The following is a 27,490-nucleotide window of genomic DNA, read 5'->3' on the forward strand; positions in this document are numbered from 1 at the left end:
TCGTACTTTTTTGTTTTCATATTCAACATTTCGTCTCGTACTGCAGAAGATATGATCAAAGGCATTGAAGCAACATACTCAGTGTTCTGGTTATCCATATAGTTCATATTCACAAAAACTTGCAGATCTGTCATGGGAGCTCACAAAATTTTTCTTTCCCGTATTTCATGTCAATCACCAATGGTATATGTTTTTTTGTATATTCGTGTGTCCACTGTTAACAAGACCTCTATAATGAGCATCGAGAAATTATCCACCCTCTACTGATATTGTCAGTTACGTTGCTTCCCATATAGGAATATTATTACAAGATGGAAAGCAAACGCTGCAACCTTATCTAGAAGGAATTCAGAGATAACATTCTTGTCTGGATACAAACGATCGATCTTCGTAACACATGCTCTCCTTCGCCCTTAAGAGTTTGACGTGAACGTTATCACAGCCTTATTTGCATATACATTTCCAAACCTTACTCGACAGACTGCGACCTGCGACGATGGAAATTTCCATTCCGTAACGGTTCCACCGTTTCAGAAACACACTGCATAATGTTCGTATCGCTTCTCGCCTTTCCATGAATAAATCCATCATTGTAGAAGTTTCATAAGGAAAGTTATATCAGATTTTGTCGACATCAAACTTCATATTGCCTTCCAACTTTTTCTCTTCGGTTGCATCAAGCGCTCGTTATTATTCCGTTCCTCGTCCACGTATGATTATAACTTCTCCAGAGCGTTTTTGTCCTTCGAACAGAACGGTCACGATTTCCTGGATAACCAGGCTTCAGCTGGGGCGGATTATTAACTTGCTGTGTGAGAGGCAGTTTGGGTTGAGAATATAAGCCGATCTTTCTCTCACCAGTTATTTTTTTATGCAAGTATAAAAAACTATTGCGTTTCGTTTGTTCAACTGAATACAGGTATTATCAGAAAAATTGGAGGCTGAAATGTAAAGAATGAACGAGAACAAGAATACAATACAATACTCCATTTTCCCTGAGACTTTTTTACAAGCATGAAAATCGTCATATACACAGTAAAGATAAAATATGGAACAAACAAAAAAAAATCAATAGTAGATGTAGGGAATAATTATATAGAACAATTCAAAAAAAACAGTATGAACAGTAGAATAGTAAACAAGCAAACAATCGTGATGTCAAGCAGCCATATCAGTTTGAAGATATTCATCAAGTGAATAAAAGGAATTTTTGTAGAGAATATTTTTAACGCTATTTTTAAAATTAATGGGATTTGAAATTTTTTCAATGAATGTTGGAAATTTATTAAATATTTCCATAGACACAACATGAGGTCCGTTCGATACAGATGTTAATTTGTGTACAGGAACTATCAGATTATAATTTTGCCTGATAGTATAACCAGCAGCTATGCGGATAGTATCCCTTAGCTGAAACTCATGGTAATGATTCCTAATGTAAGTGACACAATTTAAAATAAACATGGATATCACAGTTAAAATTTGTAACTCAGTGAATAACTGCTAACAAAAATCACCATATTTTTTAAAACACATGGTTCTTGTTTTTTTTTTCGAGCAATCAACAGATTATTCAATTTGCTGCCGTTACCGTAGCAGACTAAGCAATAATTTAGACTTGAGTGAACATAGGCTCAGTAGTAGCTTAATAAAATATTCATGGGGACAGAATTTCTGAGATTCCAAATAACGAGTCAATACTTGGATCATTTTATAGAAGTAGAGTCAATATGACTATTCCAGGATAATTGGGAGTCAATGTTCAACCCTAATAATTTGAGAATTTGACTGATTTTTTCTGCACAATAGATTCACTATTAGCTCTAACCAATATACTGCAGTTCATTTCTCTTAGCGAGAAAACAATGGTATTAGATTTTTTGCTATTCAGTACGAGGCCGTTTCTGGCAAAGTAATTAAGCATATTAGCAACTGCAATATCAACCTGGTCAGATAACCCTTCACAAGAAAAAGAACTCAATAAGAAAGACGTATCATCAGCAAACTGTACAGTACAATGAAATTCATATGAAATTTACAATATCAAATGAATGTCTATGAATATAAAAAATTGAATGTCTCTGATATTTCAACACAGTCTTCAAAGTGTAAACACTTGTGTTTGACAGGGTCAGTTGAAAAATGAAGAGTGTGTCACTATATGTCATAAAGAAAATGAATTGAAATATGTACCAACAATAATGTTTTATTATGAAAAATGGTGAGGAGTATCTTCTGTTAAACTGAATTATTCCAATATGAGCATATTTTCATCATTTTTAGTATTATCTAATATTCAATTATCAATGATCTTGATCTCAACTTCTCGATTACTCGTGGGGATCATATTGTAACTCTCACAATCGATACATATGGAGTGTTGCTGCAATAATTGTAAAGTACACTTGGCAATTTGAAAGCATTTATTTGTCTTTGATTTTGTACAATACCAATGTTCAATTGATTATGTTAGCTCTTAACGGTTTTTCATATAAAGTTTACTGATTTTATAAAATGATTGTCTAAGAGTTAGAATGGAATATTTTCTGAATGAAACTTTCGATAAAAATCCAAAAGATTTTCAAAAAAACATATTTGTTGTACACTCATGAATAGACTTAACAGATTTTATTGATTTTTCATATAGACCACCTCAGGCTATGATTTCATAGGCCATACTGGAAAATAATGCCAGATTAAACATCAAAGAAGTTTTTACTCCGAAGATATTTTCAGTTGTCTGAACTTATTAAAACTTTTTCTTAATTTTTTTTGGTAATTCAAGTGAATGTTTTTTCCACTTCAGCCAACAATCTATTTCAATTTCTGAATATCTCATTTCTGGGTTTCTATTTGATTCAGGAATGTATTTGCATCTTTGAAAATATTTCTGTAAACATTCCGAACTATCAACTTTTATTTCATCAAATTATGGTTGATATTTTTCACTACAACGGCTATTCCGTTCTCTAGACAGACGCATTTACCGCGTATATTATCAGAGGAAAATGACGTCCGAATCATATTGATATTGGAGTTACTTTCAATTTACTCCTTTTTCGATATGTCTGCACATCACAAATTTATTTTTCTGTATTCATATGGCGGATACACCAATTTCTCTTATATTCAGTTTTGGTTCATTTCATAGATTGCGGATTATGTTATGGAATTCTTATGGTGCTCCTATAAACTAGCCATTCTAGAATGGAATAACAAATTGATCTTCGCTTGCATGAAATTGAGTTGTTAGGTTGTTAGGCAATTGTTTTCAAACCAATCATTACCTTCGAAAGTTAGGACAGTAATAAGGTGGAGTTAAAATTGAAAAGTTTTATCATTAGAGGAGACTGAAACATGTATCAGATTAAAGACCAAAAATACAATGTTTTGCCTAGCTCACCATAGCATACCAATTTTTTCATTTAGATGATTGTTTTTGCAGATAAGAAGATCTGAATGATATTTCAGCTTCCACAGAGAAGTTGAATATGACATTTTGATTTGCAGCATTAGCAGAAGAGATTTCTTCTAAACTTGAAATACTGTTTTGAACCAGAAATGTCTATACTCCTCACGAATTTTCGTCTCTTTATGGATAAGCATGAATTAGACTTTCCTCGAGATATTTCTCACATCGATGGATTCAAGCTCCTTAGCATATTTCGAGGATGATAGATTTTTTCCGTGTCAATAATCCGTCCTATTGGACTGACTGTTTGTTCTGAAGCGGTTTATGTGGCTATTATGCGGTGGACTATTGAGATCAAGATGCTAGGTTTTCAACAAGTAGTTATTCCCACGAACTTATGTTTCGCTCGAATATAAAACATATGTTGAAATTCATTGTTCAGTAGTTTGCTGTGCTCTGAGCGAATTATAAATTTGTTGAGTCACTGTTATGGACATGAGATACTGATGGATAGATAAATAAAATAATTGAAAGAAGATCACTCTTGGTGTGAACTACTTTTTGATGACGAAACTTTTTGAAGTTTCAACTCTCATCATTGAAAAAATGTGAAGTTACTTTCTTTCTTTCTTTTTTGGAAGTTCCCCATATTTTTCAAAGAAGGAAAGCAGATAAGATTCTTTCCCGATGATTGAAATTCTGCCACAAACGTGAAGCACGAGAAATCACATTGATCTGTGAAAGACAGTTGATAGAGCACAATACATCGAAACTGAATTTTCCATGATCTTCTTCATTTTGTATAGGAAGCTCACAACAGTAGGATCCAAAAAAAAATAATAAAAACCAATATTTGGGATCTTCCGTCATCTTTATCACACGTTCCACTGAATAACTGGTTAATCCATTTTAACCACTCTGCCAGACACTTTTTTAAGTTTCTTCATTATTCCGATTGACAGCATTGCTTTGACTGATGCGTTTTTATCACATTTCTTGTACTTTTCACTGAACAATCTTCATATACGGGTTGTTCAATGGAATGTGGATGGATTTTTATCAACCAGCTTTCATATTTTCATGGGTTGTAGAATATTTCACTCTCAACTCAAAACGTTTTTTACGCTAGATATTTCTAAGGCCTCTGACCGTGTGTGGCATGAGGGTTTGCTGGCCAAACTTCGATGCTATGACTTGTCCAAGCGTTTGTGTGTATGGCTCTTTAGCTTCCTGAAAGAACATTTTCTGCAAGTGGCCATCGATGGATATCTCTCGAATAATTTTGCAGTCAACACTGGTGTTCCTCAGGGATCCATATTGTCTCCAACCCTCTTTTTATATATCAACAACTTATTGGAAGAAAAAACTAAGGATCCAATATATTGCTTTGCTGACGACAGCACATCAGCAGAAGCTTGCATATCTTAATGAACCCTGAAATTGCTGGATTTCATCCAGAAAAGAGCAATTCGCCTGAGTGGAAACGCGAAAATCACGTGCAACCTTGAAATCCTGAAATATCGGAGAAAAGTTGAAGATTTATCTCTCTCCTCTAGATACTTCGGGAAATGTTCACATTTGATTCCACCAAGAGCAGTAGGTACATAACAGAAATACGCGACGGACTACGGCTGCTCATCATTTTGATGTTCGACTCAGTACACCTCGAACTTCACTGTTTGAGAACTCCACTTGGATAACTGCGTTTATGTGAAATAGATAGATAGATAGATAGATAGATAGATAGATAGATAGATAGATAGATAGATAGATAGATAGATAGATATATAGATAGATAGATAGATAGATAGATAGATAGATAGATAGATAGATATACTTCATTGGCTATTTCACACAGTGGTTTACAGCACGTCACGTAGTATAAACAATATTGGGAGACAATATTTAAGAATGTAAAATAATCAGGTCATCCACAAAAACATTTTTTTTTCAATTATATTGAAAAGAATAATTCGAAAATTCTTCTACACTATAAAAACAATTTTTTAGAAGTAGACATTCCCCATTAGCCTTAAAATGTCTATCATTCAGGGAACGCACTTCTGAGCTCAACTTGTTATAAAGTTTCAAATTGAGGGAATTTGACTTCGACTCATTCAGCCTGAAACGTTTTAGTGCTATTTGGTTTGCTGATCTCTTGTCGTATTTGTGAAGATCTGGCGAAACAGCATAGTTTTCTTTATTTGAGTGTATTTCACAAAGGGTTTGATATATGTAAATGCATGGTAGTGTCATTATTTCCATGTCAGTGAAGAGGGGAAGACAGTGTTCTCTCAGTCCGACTTCAGCCAGAAGACGAATAGCTTTCTTTTGTGATCTGAAGATGTTTAGCGCATTGCTGGAATTTCCCCATAGAATAGTTCCATAGCTAATACGCGAGTGAAACAAAGCGAAATATAATTGCCTGAGTGATTCGGGACCTACAACTTATTTCAATCTTCTCAAGAGAAATATTTTACTGGAAAGCTCGCTGTTCAGTTTTTGAGAATGAGAGTGCCAGCTAGAGTGTCACCGATTGTAATTCCAAGAAGTTCACAGTGTTCTCCTGATGTGTATTTATTGTTACTGGATATAATCAGTTGTTGCGTTTTTTCGCCATTCAGTTGTGGGGAGTTTGCAGAAAACCAATTTCTAGCAAGATCAATCGAATTGTCAGCAAGAATTTTGAGGCTATAAAAATCTGACGAACTATTGATAAGTGACATATCGTCAGCGAAAAGAATGGTGGCTGTATCCTGTATCATATGCTGACTAATGTCATTTATGTGGATGATAAAAAGCAAAGGACCAAGGACCGATCCCTGAGGAACTCCATGTTCCACTGTTCTGTGCTCGGATGTAGTATTTTTCATTTTGACCAGTTGTTGTCTATTCGTTAAATACGATGACATCAATTTGGGTGGTGTTCCTCGAACCCCATAATAAGATAACTTTTCTGACAGTAGATCATGTGAGACACAGTCGAACGCTTTGGACAAATCGCACATAGAAAGGATGGAATGTTGCTTTTTTTCAAGGCCATCGACAATGTCCTCCATGACCGTCACTAGTGCGGAAACCAAATTGAGTGTTGGCGAGGAAGTTATTCTTTTCAAAGTAATTTGGTAACCTTTCTTTCAGCAAAATTTCTATAATTTAAGAGAACGTTTTAATTATTGAGATTGGGCGAAAATTGTCCATAGTTTCAAGGTTTTTTTTTTTTTTCGATGAAGGCAAAACTCTTGACATTTTGAATGAATCCGGGAAAATGCCATCTAAAAAATATTTCGAAATGAATGCATAACTAATGCATTTATTTTGAAAGCATCTTCTAAACTGTTTTTTTTAGTTCACGTATAGCTGACAAGACCTGGTCTAGAGTGGTTGGGGCTAAGAAGGATCTTGATTTTGGAGATGGTAAATTTCTCAAAAGATCAGAAGTAGTAAGAGAGGAACTTGGTATTGTTTTTATAATATTGTCAGCAATTGTACTGAAGAATAAATTGAACTCGTCTGGACTGAAAGATGAGTTGTCAATGTTTTTAGATTTTTTGTTGAATTCGAAATAAACGATGCGCCAGCTATCTCTCGATATATTTTTAGTAGAAAATAAAAAAAATCATAGGCATTTTTTTAGAGATAATAATGGAGTTTCTGTAATCCGCCTTCAATTTTCTGTATGTCGACCAGTTGTCAGGATCATTCGTGCTGTTTGCGATTAACTTCACAGTTGACAAAATTTTTTGCTTGCTTACCAATTCATCATTGTACCAGTTTACAGGGGGTCTATTCGTGTTGTTTTAGTGGAAAACATTTCTTTGTTACTTCACTGTATGTTTCTATGAGGCAGTTTGCTGATTTATCAACATCACTCAAGGATTCATGAAACGAATAAACTGCATGAGAACATTTTTTCAAATGAATTTGATCTTCACCGATTCAAATCCAATCCAATCAAATCCAAGAATTTTCCTGTAGTGCTTGTGTTTTGTCTTAAAAAAAATTGGGGTTTATAGATCTGCCACTAAGAACCCATGCAAAATATAAAATCAGTTCAACTCATCCTAATCAGGAGCACACAGTATTCTACTTTATTGAATCGTTTCAATCTCTTATGAATGAATTTCTCTTCCAGAATTGGAATCTCTACATAAGATACGCAAAAAATTCGGATGCGGGGCTGTACCAGTGCCAAATGTGTTGGAATGAAACAGCAGACACTTGCATCAATAACAATATCACTCTTACTCTAGTGGGTGAGTTCATAATTTATGGTCCCGTATGACAGAAAAACATGTTTTCACAAACTGGTCAGAAAATGCTTAGTGATTTTCAATTGTGCTGTTTTTCAATTGACAATTGCGGGTGAACTCAGGTTTGCAGGTGAACTCAAATTTGCAGGTAAACTCAGGTTTGCAGGTAAACTCAAGTTTGCAGATGAACTCAGGTTTGCAAGTCAACTCGAGTTTGCAGGTGATCTCAGGTTTGCAGGTGAATTCAGGTAAACTCAGGTTTGCAGGTGAACTCAGGTTTTGCAGGTAAACTCGAGTTTGCAAGATAACTCAAGTTTGCAGATGAACTCAGGTTTGCAAGTCAACTCGAGTTTGCAGGTGATCTCAGGTTTGCAGGTAAATTCAGGTAAACTCAGGTTTGCAGGTAAACTCAGGTTTGCAGGTAAACTCAGGTTTGCAAGTTAGGTAACTAATTCATCAAACACTATGATTTTTTATGAATACAGAGATAAAAAAAACTAGAACTCTGAACCGTTTATTCTGGAAGAACCACGAAGAATGAAGTATGAATATTTTTAGTCTGCATCATTTGTTGAAATGCATTCTACCCGACAGAAGCCAAAATATTCAACAAAATGAATATAGTTCAAAAAACTAAAAAACACGCTTTTGAAGAACATCGAACTGAAAAGTTCAATTTTTTCAAAAACAGTAACAAACGGAATATACTAGTATCATTGTGAAACAAGCGACAGGCGCTTGATATACAAAAAATATGTCACAAAGCGCCCACGCTTTTTTCACAATAATACTAGTATTTTTTGTTCGTTATTGTTTTGAGCCTATTTAAAAAAATATTTTCAACTTTTTAGTTCGATGTTCTTCAAAGAAGAGTGTTTTTCAGTTTTTTACACTTTTTTTCTTCATTTTTTAGTTTTGTATGCTATAAAAGTGTGTTTTTTAGTCTTTTTTTTATTGTTTCGAAAGTATTTTTGCTATTGTCTAATCGAATGTTCATATGAAACTAGTTTTTTCTGGAGGATTTTTGTTTCAGTTTGTATCTGGAAATTACGTACCTGCATGATCTACATATCATTGTGGAGAATTCATTTCCCAATCAATTGATTTCCTTCTTCCTTTGATCCCCACATGATGAAATGTTACCAGTTATTTTCATTATCGAATCACTGTGCTTCTCAGTGATTACATAATTGAGTTCCATCAGTTATTCAGCATGTGGAAATGATCATCAAAAGTTTGAATGTTCCACAGACTTCTAGACATTACATTCAAATTGTGGGGTAATTGAAATGACAGTAAATTGTAACAACTTTTCTCAACTCGCAGCCATCGTGAAATACAGTTTGCTTTCTGCATGTTTCATTATAGTTTCGTGTTATGCATGAACCGTATTATGTAAAACATAGTTAAATGAAACTTTTCCGTCGCCAGGGACATGTACGAGACGACATATATTTTTTGGGACATAGTCTCGTCGGCCAAAAACTTTTTGTTTCTCGCCCGCACCGTTCATCATCTCATACAGCATGCTCATGATTAGACAGCCTCGAAAAAGTTGATATTTATGAGTTTTTTGTCCATATATTATTTGCATGAATTTTTCATGTAGCTTGAAATTTCTGGCCGACATTTCTGTTAGTGGAAAAAATCTCAGTACGTTGTATATATGTCTAGAATATTCTAACGCATATTCATGAGCGTATTTGGCTAGCAGGTCCATTGAACAGCAGCGCATCGATCCCATATGTTCTTTCAATTATATGTTAATAATATAATAATAATAATAATAACGTGTATTCACACTGAAATAATCATACAAATACATATTACAAAAGTCACATACAATGTTGGTGTAGAATAAACTAGTTACCAACAAAAATCATAGATTGCGCGTTATGTTTCATTTTTCAGTAGTCTATTTCGGGATCTCTATATGTATTAATATACCGAAAACTTATGTAATAAATTAATATAACTAAAATTTGTTTTATATTTACACATGAATATATATGTATACATATACATACACACACATATATAGGTACATAGTGTTTTTATTCAAAAATCACAATGAAAGAAAAAAAGAAAGGAATGAAAAATCAGTTTTCCTCCCATTTATAATTTATACCTAGGGGCTTAGAATTTCAATCCTTCATCCATATATTATAGAGCATGATAAGATGAATATAATAAAAATTATTAAAGAAAAGAAATTATTTAGAATATTAAATTATTTTGATATCCCCTTGAACCACATATTTTTTCTAACAAAATACGTAACATATTCTTTCAACTCAACTATTATTCGGATGAATCAAATTACGAATATCCATTCTATTTGAACCAAGCGAATAGTTTTTTACTTTGGTCCTGAACAATTTTATGCTACTGATTCCATATTTAATATCAGTTGGCAGGGTGTTGAATAATCTTGCTGCAAGGTAAGTGAGGCATCTTTGAGAGCTAGGGTTTTTATAGCCGGATTTGTTTTAAGATTTGCATTAGTTTTGGGCCTGGTGGAATAATGGTGATCTACAAATTGCTTGTTCATTTCTCTGAATTGGAATGACACACGATTTATGAAGTAGAGCTGCCTTATATGGAGGAGTAGTGCCTCTTTGAATAGTGCGTCTGAAAGGTAAGTAGAATTTTTTTTTACATTATTTTTATGAACTTTTTTGTGATGAGTCCAATTTTTTCAGATGGCTTTTCGCAATTACACCCCAAACAAGTATACCATACCTCAACTTATATTCTACAAGTGCACTATAAATGACTGTCAATTGTGGTAAATTAACAATTTTTTTTCAAGAAATTTCAAAATTTCATTTCGTTTTATACTAAAACAAAGATAAAAATAAAAACAACAATAAAAATTGTTTGAATGTATTTAGATTCGAATAGTAAGCTTCTCAATGTGCGAGTAACAGAGTTGACATGAGCGTCCCACCTAAGTCATTGGTCTATAGTCAAACCTAGGTATTTTGTTTTCTCAACACCCATTATCTGGCTTGTTTCCCGATGGTATTTTCGATGGCTAGACTATCAAAATTTGGCAAACCACTCCTGCTATCAGCAGAATATATAAAAGTAGTTTTCTTGTAGTTTACTGTCAGCAATTTATGATCAAACCACGTTACTATTTTCTGGAGGTCATTTTCAACTATTTGTTTCAGTTCGATCCAGTTATCCCCATGGTATACGATAGCTGTGTCATCAGCAAAATTTATTATTTTTCCATATGAGTTGAAGTGAACAAATTGTTAATATATGTGGAGAATAAAACTGGACCCAAAACCGTTCCCTGTGGAACTCCGTACTCAACAAGGCTTCAAGGCTTTTTTCTGTATTTATTTTTACATATTGTTTACGATTTTCCAGGTAGCTGTTGAATGAGTCATGTGAATTACATGTTGGATGAGATGTTATGCCTTTCCAAGTACCCCGTTAGTCTAGCTTTCAATATTTTCTCATAGATTTCCGCTAAATTTGGTATAACTGGAATGGGTCGATAATTCGATATATATTTTTTCATATCCGTTCTCAAATATAGGTGTTTTTAACTGGGGAGGGCAAATGCCGCTTTCGAACGTTTTATTAATTATGTGTGCCAGTTGTTTTTTCATTTGATCTTTCACTTCTCTTTGAGTCTTAGCTCTCAGTCCATCTATCCCAGGAGCTTTGTACTTGTCAATGAATCAATAACTTTTGAAATTTCTTGATCGTCTGACGAAAAAAGGAATATGGATTTTTCCATGAGATGTATATGAGGGGGTGGCGTCAGAGGTTTTTCAATTCTGGACGCATAATTTTCATCTACGTTTACAAAAAATTTATTAAACTCATTGGCCATTTTTTGTCCTCTGTGATTTATCTCCCCTCCACTATTACTTTAATAATATCACCTTTATTGTCTGACGATCTTACATGTGTGTATTCCACAATGCTTCTGCATCATTTTTTTTTCTATTTCATTTTTATAGTAGTTGGCTTTCGTATGCCTAAGTAAATTATTGAATCGGTTTCTATATTCTAGAAGATACTGTTTCACTGCAATATCATCCGTGTTCTGTTTATACTTTCCATAGAGTCCGTTTTTTTTCATTTGATTTTATCAGGCCACCAGTGATAAGATTTTGTATTTTGCTGTATAACTGGTGATAATTTGTCTAAAAAATATTGTGCCTGATTTGTATCGAGTATCGAATATAAATGGTTCCAATTCGTTTTTCGGAGATCTATTTTTAATTTATCATTATCCCTGTAGTTATGTATGGTTTTCGAATTTTTGTTTTGGATGTTTTCAATAGGTAGATGGATGATTGTGGGGTACAGATCAGTGATTGTAGTTTTTATGACAGTTGGAGAATAGTTTTCACTTTCATGGCGATGTTCACTCTTCAAGAAAATGTTATCAAAACATATTGAATCATCGTCTTGCTCCCTTGTGAGAATATTCATCATGAAAACAAAATTTTCTTCCACTGGAATATTCAGATACATATTCACTAGATCATCATATTCCGAGTGAATATTTATATTTGTATCTCCTGGCAAAATATGAAAATCTACATTTTTGTTTTTTATTCTACCGAGATGATTTTCAAGATGATTTTTATTCAGTGTTTGTACATGAGTTTGTAAACAGTGCTGTTTCTGAAAAATATCATATTTACAAGAAATGAACAGCAAACATTTTCGATTGATGGACATATGCGTTCGATGCACTCATTTGCTCAATTCGTCTGCTAATTGAATAGACTCATAAATGTCCATTGGGACATTCTGTAACAAGATATAAAACATAGAAGTGAGAAACGTGATTCGAATTTTTGAAAATGATATTTACCTAGCAGAAATAAAAATGAGTATGATGACTGTATCGAGAAGAGGTAGATACTACATGGGCTAAAAGTTTTGACGCTGGTCTCACTGCATTCGCCGCTTTTTCAGTTAGTACTAACCTTCGTTCGAAAGGAAGCTGTTGAAGTTTCATGATATTCTACTCCTAATTTGTGAGTAATTGTGCTAAGAGTGAAACTTGTTTTGTTATTTCCAACACAATGGACCAAAAACAATTTCGTGTTACACCGCTTGCTTTCTGTTTGTGAAACAAGACTTGAAAAATGTTAATGCAATACGTGGAATTCGTGACATTCAAGTTTTTGCAAGTCTTTGAAGTTGTTATTGTTGTTTGTTTTATTATCAAGTGATTAGAAAATGGGAGATATGAAAAAGACATCAATAAAGGAGTCAGGGAATGTTTGCTGCTTCAATGATTGCAAAAACAAGGCCTACAATTGTAGTGAGGAATTTTATAGATTCTCGAAAAATTCCAAAAGGTGTGTAGTACCTAATAACTTGTTCAATCTTTATGATTTTTATTCTAGGGCAAAAATATGGCTGAAAGCATGCTGCGACTTGATTTGCTCAACAAATTAGAAACACTGGACAAAAGCAGTTATCATCTATGTGGCAGTCATTTTGAAAATTATGTGATAATATGTAGCCATAAGAAAAAACTTCTACGACAGAATGCTGTACCAACGATATTTATCTAGACATGAAACTCAAGTATTGATATAGGTATGATAATGTCGTTTATATGAGTATGTTATTGAACAATATTGAACAATAACTTTCACTGTTTTGCCGTTTTCAGTTTCAGGAACCTCTGGGACCAACGACACACCATTATTAGATTAGAAAATGAAGAGTTGAGAAGGGAACTCCAGATACGCCTATTTTAATATCATTGCCCATTGCTTGGCCATTAGGAGAGGTCGCTGATTTTCTCAAATTACAATAATGCTAAGTCAAAATGCCCCCAAAGGCAGAAGATATCGATTTTAAATACAAATGTTCATCAATATACTTTTCTCTGACTAAGGTACATACAAATGTTTTGATGAAATTGTTTCGTTTGCCAGCGTCACAAACTCTGAGAAAATTATTCAGTGGACTAAAAATATCCCGTGACTTATAAAATGACATGGGTATCAAAATGCTATAATTGAAAGTCGACACCCCATGTCCCCAGGATAAATTATGCGTTTTATGTGTTGACGAAATGAATACAAAAGCCAATTTATTCCACAGTCATTTCGATTATATTATTGGTTTTGAAGATACTGTTAACAAAAAAAAATTGAGTCGGCAAAAGTATCAACTACGTCAATGGTAAGAGGTATATTTTCGAATTGGCAGCAACCATCAGCTTACTATTTTTATAACATCGGTAAAAATTTAAAGGAAGGTATTTTTGAGGCAATTACAAAATCAAAATAAATTGGTCTTAATGTAATTGTTCTTATCTCAGATAGGGGATCTAATACCTTCCAGTTGAAAAATTTCTTGGATATTTCTCCCGATAATCCATTATTTTATGTAAATGAAAAACAAATTTTTTGTTTTATGTTTGATATACCTATCATATTATAAAGCTTCCAGAAATATGCTGGTGAAATATAATTTTATATTATGAGATAAAACTATTACATGGGATTACATAATAAAATTTACATAAAAATGTACTGAAACAAAAGTATCCAAGTCGTTGGCCGCAACGACTTGGAGACAATTCTCATGTCTTTCCTACTAACATCGAGAAAATGAAAGTTAAATTTGCAACCAAGTTATTCAGTGCCACCGTTCCGACAGCCTTAAAAATGTATACCACAAAAGCTTCTATAATATCCTTGAATTTCGATTTTATATGAACGCCTGCCTATGGTAAAATAATGGAACTAGCTCCGCACTCCGTTCCGAGGTCAGCGAGAACTTTGGGAATTTATGAATGAAAGTAGTGGTAGTGGAAGTTTTTGTTTCGATATTTTATGTTTGTCCATATAAGATATGTCTGACATTCACGATTTCTTCAATTATTTTCCCTCTTGAAGATATTATTGATATTCGACCAGACTCCTGTGGAAAACCATTCTGATAGTTTCCAAAAGAAGAGATCCATCAATTCAACGTGAATTCAATGAGGTGAAAATACAATTTTATTCCATTTTGATTTTTCTATAACCAGCTGTTGGTTTCGTATGAATGAAGAATTCTGTTCGTTCGATAATCAACGAGGTTTCACCTTTTGAAGTGGGATTTCTAGCTTCCGTATTGATAAATAAATCGAACCTGGATGAAAAATACAAACATCGTGTTCATTCTTTTGATTTTTGTAAGAATAATTTCACCAACAAGAATAGATTATCGGCTACTGAAGTGGGAATGTAACATATCGATTGTCATCCAGAAGCGTGTAAACGAATAATGGTTGCTATCTTGTTAGGATTCTAATCCGGATATTGAGTTCAGTGATGTAACACAGAGGCTTTTCAAGTTCCCATTATGATCCGATGTAATGAAAAGTGAGCGTAATGACGGTTTACTCATTATCTATTATGATGGAGAAGTTGAAAACCGATTACTAGAGAATATTGTTCGCAACTCTGTCTGTTTACATTGGAGAAGTTTTATCGTTTGAAAAAATTTAATATCAAAATGCGTTTTGTACACAAGGAGTCGCTACGCAAATTCATTTTGATGATGAAAATCACCATTCAATCAGCCTTGACAAAGTTGACTTGAGAGTTGATTGATAGAGGACTGGCATTCGAGGAACTCCACTAAAATTATTTTCTGATTTCTTGAGTAAAAGACAATAATATGTGAAAATAAGAGAAACGATAAGTGAATTCAAAAATGTTGAATACGGAGTATCTCAAGGCACAGTGTTGGGACCTATACTGTTTAATCTATATGTTAATGATTTACTTTCGTTGGAAATTGTAACGGTCTAAATTTACTTGTAAATATTGTAGATATTGTTCGTTTATTTACTATGGAATCGACAGAATTGTCATTTATTGATGACGAACTTTTCGTCACAGCTAGGGACACATCTGGTTTGTCAGTGTGCCCAACCTACATTTTCAAAGAAGTTGTTACGTTTCAATTTAGCCCTAGATCAAACTGCTCTTATGTGACCTTTCAAAAACACTACCTTTCCTTTTAAGATCTTTATTCAGAGGATATTAACAATGTAATTCAGTTACAAGTTCATTTTATTCATTTAACATCATAGTAATGGGAATCTTCCGTTCCATAGAAAACCATACCTGAAATGTATAAGAATAAATGTATGCTCCCTGACTAACTGCTTTGACCAGTACTTACGCATTCTCCTATTGCCAATCGACGTTGGAGATCCGAAATTCCTCGCTAGGTTGAAATAGTTGTTATTGTTTGTTTCTCAGTTTTCTTCACCTATCATTTTTTTTTCAGCCGTTGTCTGCCGTATTCCCTATACCTTTCCGAGAATATTTCTTGCATAGATTGTTATTCATCACTTCCAGAAGGTTTACTGACATATTAGAGCCATATCGCCTGAAAAACAATATTAGTTACCTCTGGGTTTCTGAATACTGTTTGATATTTTCGGTAAATATTCTGCATAATATGAATGCTCTAATATTTGTACTGAAAGGGAAGGTTATGGCGACTTACCTTATATGTTTCTATTCCATCGCATGAATAAGGATTGGTAAATAGTTGAAAATAGGTTGGAACAATATATTTTGTAAATATTCGTAAACAAGGTTAAGAGACAGCTGTTGGTTGACATCTGCCGAACTTTCGTAGTGTCGTTCCGTCGACTTACACCGAACTAGTTCTACAGTTGTTCACGGGTGAGGGATTGATCGGTTACTCAAGTTGTCAAGGGTTGTTTTAGGGTTGCATTGCTTTGAGAAGGAGTTTTGATGGGTCATGGACTTGTTGATGATGTATCAAGTGGCTGTGGAGGAATTGTTAGATTTATGATGTTGTGCACAGCGCCCCCTTGGTGCTTGTAGTGTAGATTGGATGCACTGTGGCAACAACTGGTTAGCTGTCAGATGTGGCATTCTCTTAGTATTTGGAAGTTAGCCTTCGGTGAGTTTGGTTCGGAGTTCAAAGGGTATCATCAGACTGATTGTAGGATATATTTGGTTGTATTTGTGCCATCCTTCACGGGGATTATTTCTACAAGTCAGGATTGTATAGTGGAAGACTGATTGGTCATTTTGGTGTGGATATTTGCAGTCGGAAACTTAAGCTCTTTTGAGGATTTGTGGTGGATACCGAACTCGTGCCAGGTGGAAGGATTTCCGAAATTAGGTATGTCTGAATCACTGTCGCATCTCTCATGTGATCTTAGCTATGATATCACTTCTTCAATTCTACAACCTTCGTTTCTCGTCTCTAGATTCATAAGAAACAGAAGGCCCTCAGTCACTCATCAAGTCCCAGCAGGACTTCCGTGCAGAACACCGCACACGAAGAATCGTATAGAAAACCCCTTGGCCAGGGTAAGAATTTTACCATTAAATGTGTTTTAAATGATTTTAGTAATTTCTGGTTCCATCGTTATATCTCAACGGAATATTAGTATTGAAGAGAGGTTTCAACACTCATTCAATTTTCTTGATTTTTACGGATCATATGGTTATACAGGGCACCCAAAAATATACTCTTGTTATCTTGCTACTTTGCTTGATGAAAATATACCAGGGGTATTGATTAGTCAAATAGTCCTATTGAATGGGGGTTGAATCTCACCTTGTTTCATCTGATTCTGATTGAGAATTTTCTTCCGTAGGGTTGTTCTTCCTGCTTTTCTTCCTGCTTTTTTTTGTCTTCGTCAAGGGTTCCTGTTTTCCTTTATTTTCTTTCTGGATCTTATTTGGTGATCCATTACTGGTCCAGCTTGTCGTGCCCTACAGGGTGATCTATCTTGGTGGTGCTACAGGGTGATCCATCTCCGCCGTACTACAGGGTGATCCATCTCAGCAGTACTACAGGGTGATCCACTTCCGCCATACTACAGGGTAGCCTAACACCATATACCGGGTGGCCCAAAAGGAGCACGCAAGTTATAATTGATTTAATTGAATATTTGTGATATACTGAGATATTTGAATAATTGTTGCCCTTATGTTTATTGATACCTGTTGATATAGTGTTTGTTTATCGTTTATTGATTAAGAGTTTGTTATTGATACCTGATTGACATAGATATTTGTGAAACGGAAATTGAGGTATATTCTTCCTTTCACGATTGCTGATTGACACCGATGCGCCTACGCCTGAGCTCACGCGACGCAAACGAGTTTGTCTTACCATCCGATACTAGTATTTACGATTTCACCTACTCAATTTTCGTGGTAGTTTTACTCGACGTATTGTAGTTTTTTTGAGCGTCGTTACTACCGTAATTTATGGCTGATTGAATTCGTGGTTAGATACACCGCGCTCTTGTATGGACATTTGAACATCGCGTAGTAGTGTGAATATTGCATTGTTGTCTTAGAAGCGTTGTTGGTTAATCCATGTAAGTTAGGATTACTGAATAAATCATATTGGGGATTTTTATCTTTTATTTCCAATATTAATTGGTAAGTTATTGATATTGTGAGTTACTTAGGGTATCTGGAGGATTAAATTTACCTGGCGCCCATTAAGATCTATTTGAAATTTGCTAAGTTGTTTAACCCACTCCCGTCTCCACTGTTTAGCTTAGCCGCGGATACCCATCTGTCTTATTTGTTACCGACAGATGATTTAGTCCCCTCTTGTGGTTTGTGAGGTGACATTTTGGCGCCCAACGTGGGGCCCTTAAAAGAAGGTTTTTTTTTTGCGTTTTGGCTTTAGTAGGTGACTTTTGGAAACTTTGGAAAAATATAAATATATTTTTTTTTTAATTGATACCACTCTAGTAGAATAGCGTTATGGCAAGAAGACTGGTAATAAATCGTCTTGATAAAGACGAACTGACCTATGAATTAGCATATCGGGGCGTAGCAACTGGCACTTGTGAGGAAATGAGACATCGTTTGGTTCAAGTAATGCAGATGGAAAGGTACGGCGAGAGTCTTCGATATCCTTCATATCCATTCACTTTCGAGGAAGATGAGGCTGCAATCAGAGGGAAACTAGATGATATCAGAAGGCTGATTGATGACATAACCGATTCTGGAACGAGTAGCGGGGCGATGAAACTTCAGACCAAGCTAGCACATGTGTTGAATCGTATAGACAATATGGACCCAGATAAGGATAAGGACAAAGAAACCCGGAAATCCGAACTCCTGGGTTTGGCTCTGTCGTTGATGGACGAATTTTCACATAAAGTTGACAGCAGCAAGAGAAGTGATACGAAGCGTGTGCCGGTTGCACTAAATCAATTAGAAAGCAGATTGGGAGCGCAATCATTCCATGCTAACTTAGGAGCAGTTGCTCGATCGTCTCTGACGGAAGATCCAGTCTTTGACCCATACTCAACCAGTAAAATGATTCCGCCTTATAAATGGAATCTGAAGAAGTTTTCTGGAGATGGTAAAGGAATGTCGGTGACAGCATTTTTCGAGGGAATAGAGGAGTTGAGACTAGCGCGACATGTCCCCAACGCTGTTTTGTTGGACTCAGGTGTGGACCTTTTTGCTGACAAGGCGTATCAATTTTATAAAGATTGTCGGAATCGAGTATCGACCTGGGAAGAACTAGTGGAAGAGTTTCGAGAAGAATATCTCTCTGCCAATCATTCTGACGCATTGTTCGAAGAATTGCAGAAAAGGACTCAACACCACTCAGAAACCATCGGAGTTTATCTTGCAGTGATGTCAAGCTACTTCAGCCGCCTAGGTTGCCCAATGACAGAGGAAGCTAAGCTGAACATAGTTATGAAGAATTTACATCCCTTTTACCAAGACAGATTACGTGAACCCTTACCCACAACCATTTCAGAACTTCGCTCGGTATGTCGAAGAATGGAAGCCAGAAGGGACATAATCAATAGCTACGTAGAACCATCAGCACGTCGTGGCAACGTGATAGAGAAGGATTTGGCTTTCGTAGAGGTCACCAAGGAATTGAATGCCTTAGAGATAGCAACGGCACGAATTCCGTCGAACAATCAGTCGAAGGAGATAGTATGTTTCCGATGCGATCAACCCGGACATCGTGCTATAGGATGTGCTCTACCGAAGCAACTGGAATGCTACAGATGTAAGAGAAAAGGGTATACCGTTCGTAATTGTCCAAACTGCTCCGTGTCGGGAAACGACAAGCGACGCCTTTGAATCGTCGAGGGGAAGGCGCTCGCAAATTGCACTCGGCGACTGCTATTCAACCAATCCTTGATTATATTCTGGATCACGCCGAAAACGATGAGAGACCCTACCTTAAAGTTGAAGTCTTGGGGCGTAGTTTACTGGGGTTATTAGACTCAGGTGCCTCAGCCACTATCTTGGGACACCCAGGTTGGCAAATCGTAAAAGATTTGGTACATTTGAATTCAGCAAAGAGAATTAGTTGCACTGTTGCCAATGGTCAAGTATGTGAAAGTATAGGAGAATGTGAAGTGCCATTTTGTTTAAGAGGCAAGCTGAAATTAATTCGAGTTTTAGTGGTTCCTGATGTCCCTCATCACTTAATTTTGGGAACGAATTTCTGGAGAGCAATGGGAGTGGTTCCGAATCTGAGGCACAACGAGTGGAAATTTTCTGAGGAAATTTGCTATCTGAACGCATTGGACCATCTTCGAGGACAAACAGTTTTATCACCATTGGAAGAGGCCCGGCTAAACGCTGTAGTAGAGAAGAACAAGGAGCTCATGGGGAATAATTTAGGCTGTACGAAGCTAGCTGAACATGTCATCGTGACCAACTCACCACCCATCAAGCAGCGTTATTATCCAGTGTCGCCTATTATTCAACAACATATTGATCGAGAACTAACAGAGATGTTGAAGAACGATATTATCGAGAAGTCGAATAGTGGCTGGTCGTCACCGGTTCTTCTCGTTAAGAAGAAAGATGGGAGCTACCGCTTTTGCGTTGATTACAGAAAACTAAATTCGGTAACGGAACGAGACAGCTACCCTCTCCCATATGTTTCCCACACGCTCGATAAATTGAAAAATGCACATTATTTATCCTCTCTTGATATCAAGTCTGCGTATTGGCAAGTTCCTGTGGCGGAAAAGTCGAGACCGTATACAGCGTTTACCGTTCCTGGGCGTGGTTTGTTCCAATTTAAAAGGATGCCGTTCGGATTACATAATTCACCAGCAACGTGGCAGAGGTTGATCGATACCGTCCTAGGACCTGAACTAGAACCACACGTCTTCGTCTATTTGGATGATGTAGTGATCGTTACCCAAACTCTGGAGAAACATCTGACAATTCTTGATGAAGTTTTCCGCAGATTGAGAGAAGCAAATCTCACTGTTAGCTTCGAAAAGTGTCAATTTTGTAGGCCAGAAATGAAGTATTTGGGATACGTTGTAGATAGAAATGGGTTGCATGTCGACCCCGATAAAGTCAAGGCTATGTTGCAGCTTCCTAGACCAGAATCGGTAAAAGATGTCAGGAGACTGGTGGGTACTTTTTCCTGGTACAGGAGATTCATACCTGAGTTTGCATCCATCGTTTCTCCACTCACATCGCTGCTGAAAAAGGGTAGAAAGTTTGATTGGACCGAAACTTGCGATATCGCTTTTCAGAAGATGAAGGAACGTCTTATATCAGCACCAGTCTTGAGCTGTCCGGATTATTCCCTCCCATTTGTTCTGCAAACAGACGCCTCGGCATTTGGAATTGGCGCTGTTCTCACTCAGACTCGCGAGGATGAGGACGTAGTAATTTGCTATTTGAGTAGATCATTGACGAAACAAGAGCGCAATTTTTCTACTACAGAAAGGGAATGCTTGGCCGTGCTGTGGGCGATTGAAAAACTGCGACCTTATTTAGAAGCTATTCCGTTCACCGTAATAACCGATCACTATTCCTTGGTCTGGTTACAGAATTTGAAAGATCCATCAGGACGACTGGCAAGATGGGCAGTCCGCATGCAGCAATATGACTTCAAAATTGTTCACAGGAAAGGGAAGGATCACATCGTTCCTGACACCCTTTCTCGATCGGTCCCAGTCATTGATGCCATCAACCAGCAGGTGAAAGAAGAGATTTTGGACAAGTGGTACCTGCGCGTGAAAGATCGAGTGAGTTTACAACCCGAAAAATACCCCAATTGGAGATTCTCTCAGGGATCACTCTACAAGTACGTCAAACCGTGTTACGTGGAATTAGAAGACCAAACCGACGTTTGGAAGTTAGTTGTACCAAAAGCGGATCGGAAGAAAATTCTTATTGAAGCTCATGCAGACCCGACCTCAGGACATCAAGGAATATTCAAAACCTACCATCGTATCAGGGAAAGGCATTATTGGCCAAAGATGAAATCTGACGTGTCGAAGTTTGTTCGAAATTGTTCCACTTGTTCCGCCTATAAACCCGACCTCAGAGGACCAAATGGACTAATGACTCCACAACCGAAAGTGACCCGGCCATGGGAAATGATCGCCAGTGATATCATGGGACCCTTACCTAGATCTACAAAAGGCAATAAATTTATCTTAGTCGTAACAGATTACTTTAGCAAGTTTTCATTAGTCTTTCCGCTAAGATCGTCAACAGCAGAAATCATCATAAGGAAGATCGAAGAGGAAGTTTTTCTGGTATATGGAGTTCCCCGAATTCTTTTGTGCGATAATGGGCCGCAATACCGATCTCGACAGATGAGAAAACTCGTGGAAGAATATAAGGTGAAAATTAGGTATAATGCCCATTATCATCCTCAGGCAAACCCGACTGAACGAGTGAACAGAACATTGAAGTCAATGTTGGCTATGTATGTGTCCGATAATCACAGGACCTGGGATTTCAACTTACCCAAGCTATCATGCGCCTTGAGAACGGCTCGACATGAGACGACTAACCACACTCCATATTTCGTGAATTTCGGCCGCTCAATGGTTTTGTGCGGAGAGGAGATCTCTCGGAGGAAAAATCTATTGGTTGATAGTGAACCTGCTGAAGATTCGAGGCCTGAAGGATTCAGAAAACTCTTTGAGGAGATAAGGAAAAGGTTAGATGTGGCTGCTCGAAAGAATGAAAAAACTTATAACCTTCGAAGAAGGAGTGAAGAATTTTGGCCAAATCAACCCGTTTGGAGGAAGAATTTTGTGGTATCAGAGGCGGACAAATATTTTAGTGCTAAGCTAGCGCCAAGATTTGTCGGGCCTTTTTATATTAAAAAAAGGGTATCCCCGTGGACATATGAATTAAGAGATGAACACGGTAATTATAAGGGAATATGGAATGCGAAAGACCTAAAGTCAGCTAGCGCTGATGAAAATTTACGCTAGTAAATTTTCTTGAGGCAAGGGGGGAATTGTAACGGTCTAAATTTACTTGTAAATATTGTAGATATTGTTCGTTTATTTACTATGGAATCGACAGAATTGTCATTTATTGATGACGAACTTTTCGTCACAGCTAGGGACACATCTGGTTTGTCAGTGTGCCCAACCTACATTTTCAAAGAAGTTGTTACGTTTCAATTTAGCCCTAGATCAAACTGCTCTTATGTGACCTTTCAAAAACACTACCTTTCCTTTTAAGATCTTTATTCAGAGGATATTAACAATGTAATTCAGTTACAAGTTCATTTTATTCATTTAACATCATAGTAATGGGAATCTTCCGTTCCATAGAAAACCATACCTGAAATGTATAAGAATAAATGTATGCTCCCTGACTAACTGCTTTGACCAGTACTTACGCATTCTCCTATTGCCAATCGACGTTGGAGATCCGAAATTCCTCGCTAGGTTGAAATAGTTGTTATTGTTTGTTTCTCAGTTTTCTTCACCTATCATTTTTTTTTCAGCCGTTGTCTGCCGTATTCCCTATACCTTTCCGAGAATATTTCTTGCATAGATTGTTATTCATCACTTCCAGAAGGTTTACTGACATATTAGAGCCATATCGCCTGAAAAACAATATTAGTTACCTCTGGGTTTCTGAATACTGTTTGATATTTTCGGTAAATATTCTGCATAATATGAATGCTCTAATATTTGTACTGAAAGGGAAGGTTATGGCGACTTACCTTATATGTTTCTATTCCATCGCATGAATAAGGATTGGTAAATAGTTGAAAATAGGTTGGAACAATATATTTTGTAAATATTCGTAAACAAGGTTAAGAGACAGCTGTTGGTTGACATCTGCCGAACTTTCGTAGTGTCGTTCCGTCGACTTACACCGAACTAGTTCTACAGTTGTTCACGGGTGAGGGATTGATCGGTTACTCAAGTTGTCAAGGGTTGTTTTAGGGTTGCATTGCTTTGAGAAGGAGTTTTGATGGGTCATGGACTTGTTGATGATGTATCAAGTGGCTGTGGAGGAATTGTTAGATTTATGATGTTGTGCACAGCGCCCCCTTGGTGCTTGTAGTGTAGATTGGATGCACTGTGGCAACAACTGGTTAGCTGTCAGATGTGGCATTCTCTTAGTATTTGGAAGTTAGCCTTCGGTGAGTTTGGTTCGGAGTTCAAAGGGTATCATCAGACTGATTGTAGGATATATTTGGTTGTATTTGTGCCATCCTTCACGGGGATTATTTCTACAAGTCAGGATTGTATAGTGGAAGACTGATTGGTCATTTTGGTGTGGATATTTGCAGTCGGAAACTTAAGCTCTTTTGAGGATTTGTGGTGGATACCGAACTCGTGCCAGGTGGAAGGATTTCCGAAATTAGGTATGTCTGAATCACTGTCGCATCTCTCATGTGATCTTAGCTATGATATCACTTCTTCAATTCTACAACCTTCGTTTCTCGTCTCTAGATTCATAAGAAACAGAAGGCCCTCAGTCACTCATCAAGTCCCAGCAGGACTTCCGTGCAGAACACCGCACACGAAGAATCGTATAGAAAACCCCTTGGCCAGGGTAAGAATTTTACCATTAAATGTGTTTTAAATGATTTTAGTAATTTCTGGTTCCATCGTTATATCTCAACGGAATATTAGTATTGAAGAGAGGTTTCAACACTCATTCAATTTTCTTGATTTTTACGGATCATATGGTTATACAGGGCACCCAAAAATATACTCTTGTTATCTTGCTACTTTGCTTGATGAAAATATACCAGGGGTATTGATTAGTCAAATAGTCCTATTGAATGGGGGTTGAATCTCACCTTGTTTCATCTGATTCTGATTGAGAATTTTCTTCCGTAGGGTTGTTCTTCCTGCTTTTCTTCCTGCTTTTTTTTGTCTTCGTCAAGGGTTCCTGTTTTCCTTTATTTTCTTTCTGGATCTTATTTGGTGATCCATTACTGGTCCAGCTTGTCGTGCCCTACAGGGTGATCTATCTTGGTGGTGCTACAGGGTGATCCATCTCCGCCGTACTACAGGGTGATCCATCTCAGCAGTACTACAGGGTGATCCACTTCCGCCATACTACAGGGTAGCCTAACACCATATACCGGGTGGCCCAAAAGGAGCACGCAAGTTATAATTGATTTAATTGAATATTTGTGATATACTGAGATATTTGAATAATTGTTGCCCTTATGTTTATTGATACCTGTTGATATAGTGTTTGTTTATCGTTTATTGATTAAGAGTTTGTTATTGATACCTGATTGACATAGATATTTGTGAAACGGAAATTGAGGTATATTCTTCCTTTCACGATTGCTGATTGACACCGATGCGCCTACGCCTGAGCTCACGCGACGCAAACGAGTTTGTCTTACCATCCGATACTAGTATTTACGATTTCACCTACTCAATTTTCGTGGTAGTTTTACTCGACGTATTGTAGTTTTTTTGAGCGTCGTTACTACCGTAATTTATGGCTGATTGAATTCGTGGTTAGATACACCGCGCTCTTGTATGGACATTTGAACATCGCGTAGTAGTGTGAATATTGCATTGTTGTCTTAGAAGCGTTGTTGGTTAATCCATGTAAGTTAGGATTACTGAATAAATCATATTGGGGATTTTTATCTTTTATTTCCAATATTAATTGGTAAGTTATTGATATTGTGAGTTACTTAGGGTATCTGGAGGATTAAATTTACCTGGCGCCCATTAAGATCTATTTGAAATTTGCTAAGTTGTTTAACCCACTCCCGTCTCCACTGTTTAGCTTAGCCGCGGATACCCATCTGTCTTATTTGTTACCGACAGATGATTTAGTCCCCTCTTGTGGTTTGTGAGGTGACAAAATCAAGTGGCAAATAATCAGTTTTGCGGACGATACCGCAATTTTGTATAGAGGAACAAATTGGACAGATTTAAAATGCAAAGTTGAAACAGATCTTCGAGATATATTTGCATGGTTCAACAATAGACTACTAACAGTTAATTTCGGAAAAACTTGCTTTATCCCATTTTCTTGCAATAAAAATGAACAACCAGATTTCCGAACATTATAATGCTCGGACCATACGGTCCACCGAACATTGTAAATATCTACATTGACAGTCATCTGAAGTGGGATAAGCAAATTATGTATGTCTGTAAGAGAGTGAGATCTATTTTACCAAGATTCAAAATTCTGTCAGACATACTAGATATAGAACATCTCAAAATCCTTCACTATGCTCTTGTAGCAAGTCATCGGACCTATGGAATAGTAGCTTGGGGGGAACTGCAGATATCCATCTAAGAAATCTGCAAGTACTTCAAAAATATTTCCTAAAAATAATGTATAAAAAAAAGTATACCTATCCAACTAACGAGCTTTTCGAAGAAACAAAACTTTTTGATATGAAGCAAATATTTGTTTACAGTCTACTATTGAGGCAGCATAGAAATAAAAATGACCTCGTAATGATAGATCTTCCCCACTCAACAAGACATAAAGAAAATGTATCATAAGTCCCCAAACGTGAAAAAAACCAAATTTCAAAAATCGTATCAATACTTGGGACCCAAAATCTACAATTTATTACCGATAGAATTGAAATGTATTAACTCAAATCCGCTTCATAAAAAAAAACTTAAAATTTGGATACATCACTACCCAAGAATGGATTAACACCGTCTCAGCAATTAAAACGACCAATACATTTGAATATCATCCTCTTTCACAATCAACGCTCTGTAGATCTTTGTAAATTCATATGTTCGAGTTTATGTTTGCAAGAAGTATATGTATGTATATGTAGGTTGTGTATATGCGTGTGTATATATGTATTCTATTCCATTCACAAAACATGTTCCCCTACGACAATACTATATTTGATTATTTAACACATTGCTTCCATTTTAATCTTTTTTGAATGAATCAAATACTTACGCTCAAGGCTTTTCCCTATGTGGTTTTTGATTTGTTGACTATCTTTTGTCAATGGGTGGATGCATGTATACCCATGCATCCATGGGTGGATGCATGTGTATGCATATATATGTATGTATATGTGTATATTTGGAAATCTAATAAATATCACGCACAAGCTCTGTGAGCTTCAGTGATTTGTTATGTTTATTTCTTTACTTGTTGGATGTTTGTCTTTTATCTTTTTGTACATTTTGAAATAAACATTATTATTATTAATATTGAAAATAATTCACACTGCGTTGAAAAAATAAAATTTTAATTTTTTGATTGCATAGAAAAAGGAAAAAGTTGAAAATTATTTGAATCCTCCGAAATAAAGAATCCTCCAAACCAATACTTTCTGAGATAGGTGGTATTCTTCTAAGCAATGTGACTGAAAACACGCCACTTAATATTCATAACGTCAACGTTTCGACGATTGATCTTGCCTACTTCAGTGCGACCAACTCAATAGCCTCAAGTCTGGTGTACCGCAAAGATTAAACCTATGGCCCCTACTGTTCGATATGTTCATTAATGATATCGGAGCTGAGATTGATATTAATTTTCATTCATACGCAGATGATTTGAAACTCTATCACAATATA

General features: G+C 36.3%; 2 protein-coding genes and 1 long non-coding RNA gene across 4 annotated transcripts in view; 2 read left to right on the top strand and 1 right to left on the bottom strand.

The window, feature by feature from the left end:
- Nucleotides 1-27,490, top strand: part of LOC111502097 (uncharacterized) — a 104,531-nt gene that overhangs the window by 55,079 nt on the left and 21,962 nt on the right. For both annotated transcript variants that reach the window (XM_074179779.1, XM_074179781.1), the window contains exon 5: nucleotides 7,548-7,668. In XM_074179779.1, coding sequence (XP_074035880.1) covers nucleotides 7,548-7,668 — 121 coding nt within the window. The remainder of the gene's footprint in view (nucleotides 1-7,547; nucleotides 7,669-27,490) is intronic.
- On the bottom strand, nucleotides 15,672-16,294 carry LOC141484659 (uncharacterized). The gene is made up of 2 exons (XR_012466728.1): nucleotides 16,174-16,294; nucleotides 15,672-16,053 (listed from the first exon to the last, which is right to left on the bottom strand). It is a non-coding gene; the product is annotated as an uncharacterized lncRNA (long non-coding RNA).
- Nucleotides 16,383-20,086, top strand: LOC141484658 (uncharacterized). Its single transcript, XM_074179778.1, has 2 exons — nucleotides 16,383-16,824; nucleotides 16,913-20,086. The coding sequence occupies exon 2, from the start codon at nucleotides 18,435-18,437 to the stop codon at nucleotides 19,782-19,784; it is 1,350 nt and encodes a 449-aa protein (XP_074035879.1). The 5' UTR covers nucleotides 16,383-16,824; nucleotides 16,913-18,434; the 3' UTR covers nucleotides 19,785-20,086.

This window comes from Leptinotarsa decemlineata, unplaced genomic scaffold (assembly GCF_025532065.1).
Source record: "Leptinotarsa decemlineata unplaced genomic scaffold, Ldec_3_MD MMD2_tig00026282_RagTag_RagTag, whole genome shotgun sequence".
Classification (NCBI taxonomy): Eukaryota; Metazoa; Arthropoda; class Insecta; order Coleoptera; family Chrysomelidae; genus Leptinotarsa; species Leptinotarsa decemlineata.

Excerpts from the sequence above, each read along its gene's own strand:
- LOC141484658 (XM_074179778.1), top strand. The coding sequence starts at position 18,435 with ATGGCAAGAAGACTGGTAATAAATCGTCTTGATAAAGACGAACTGACC.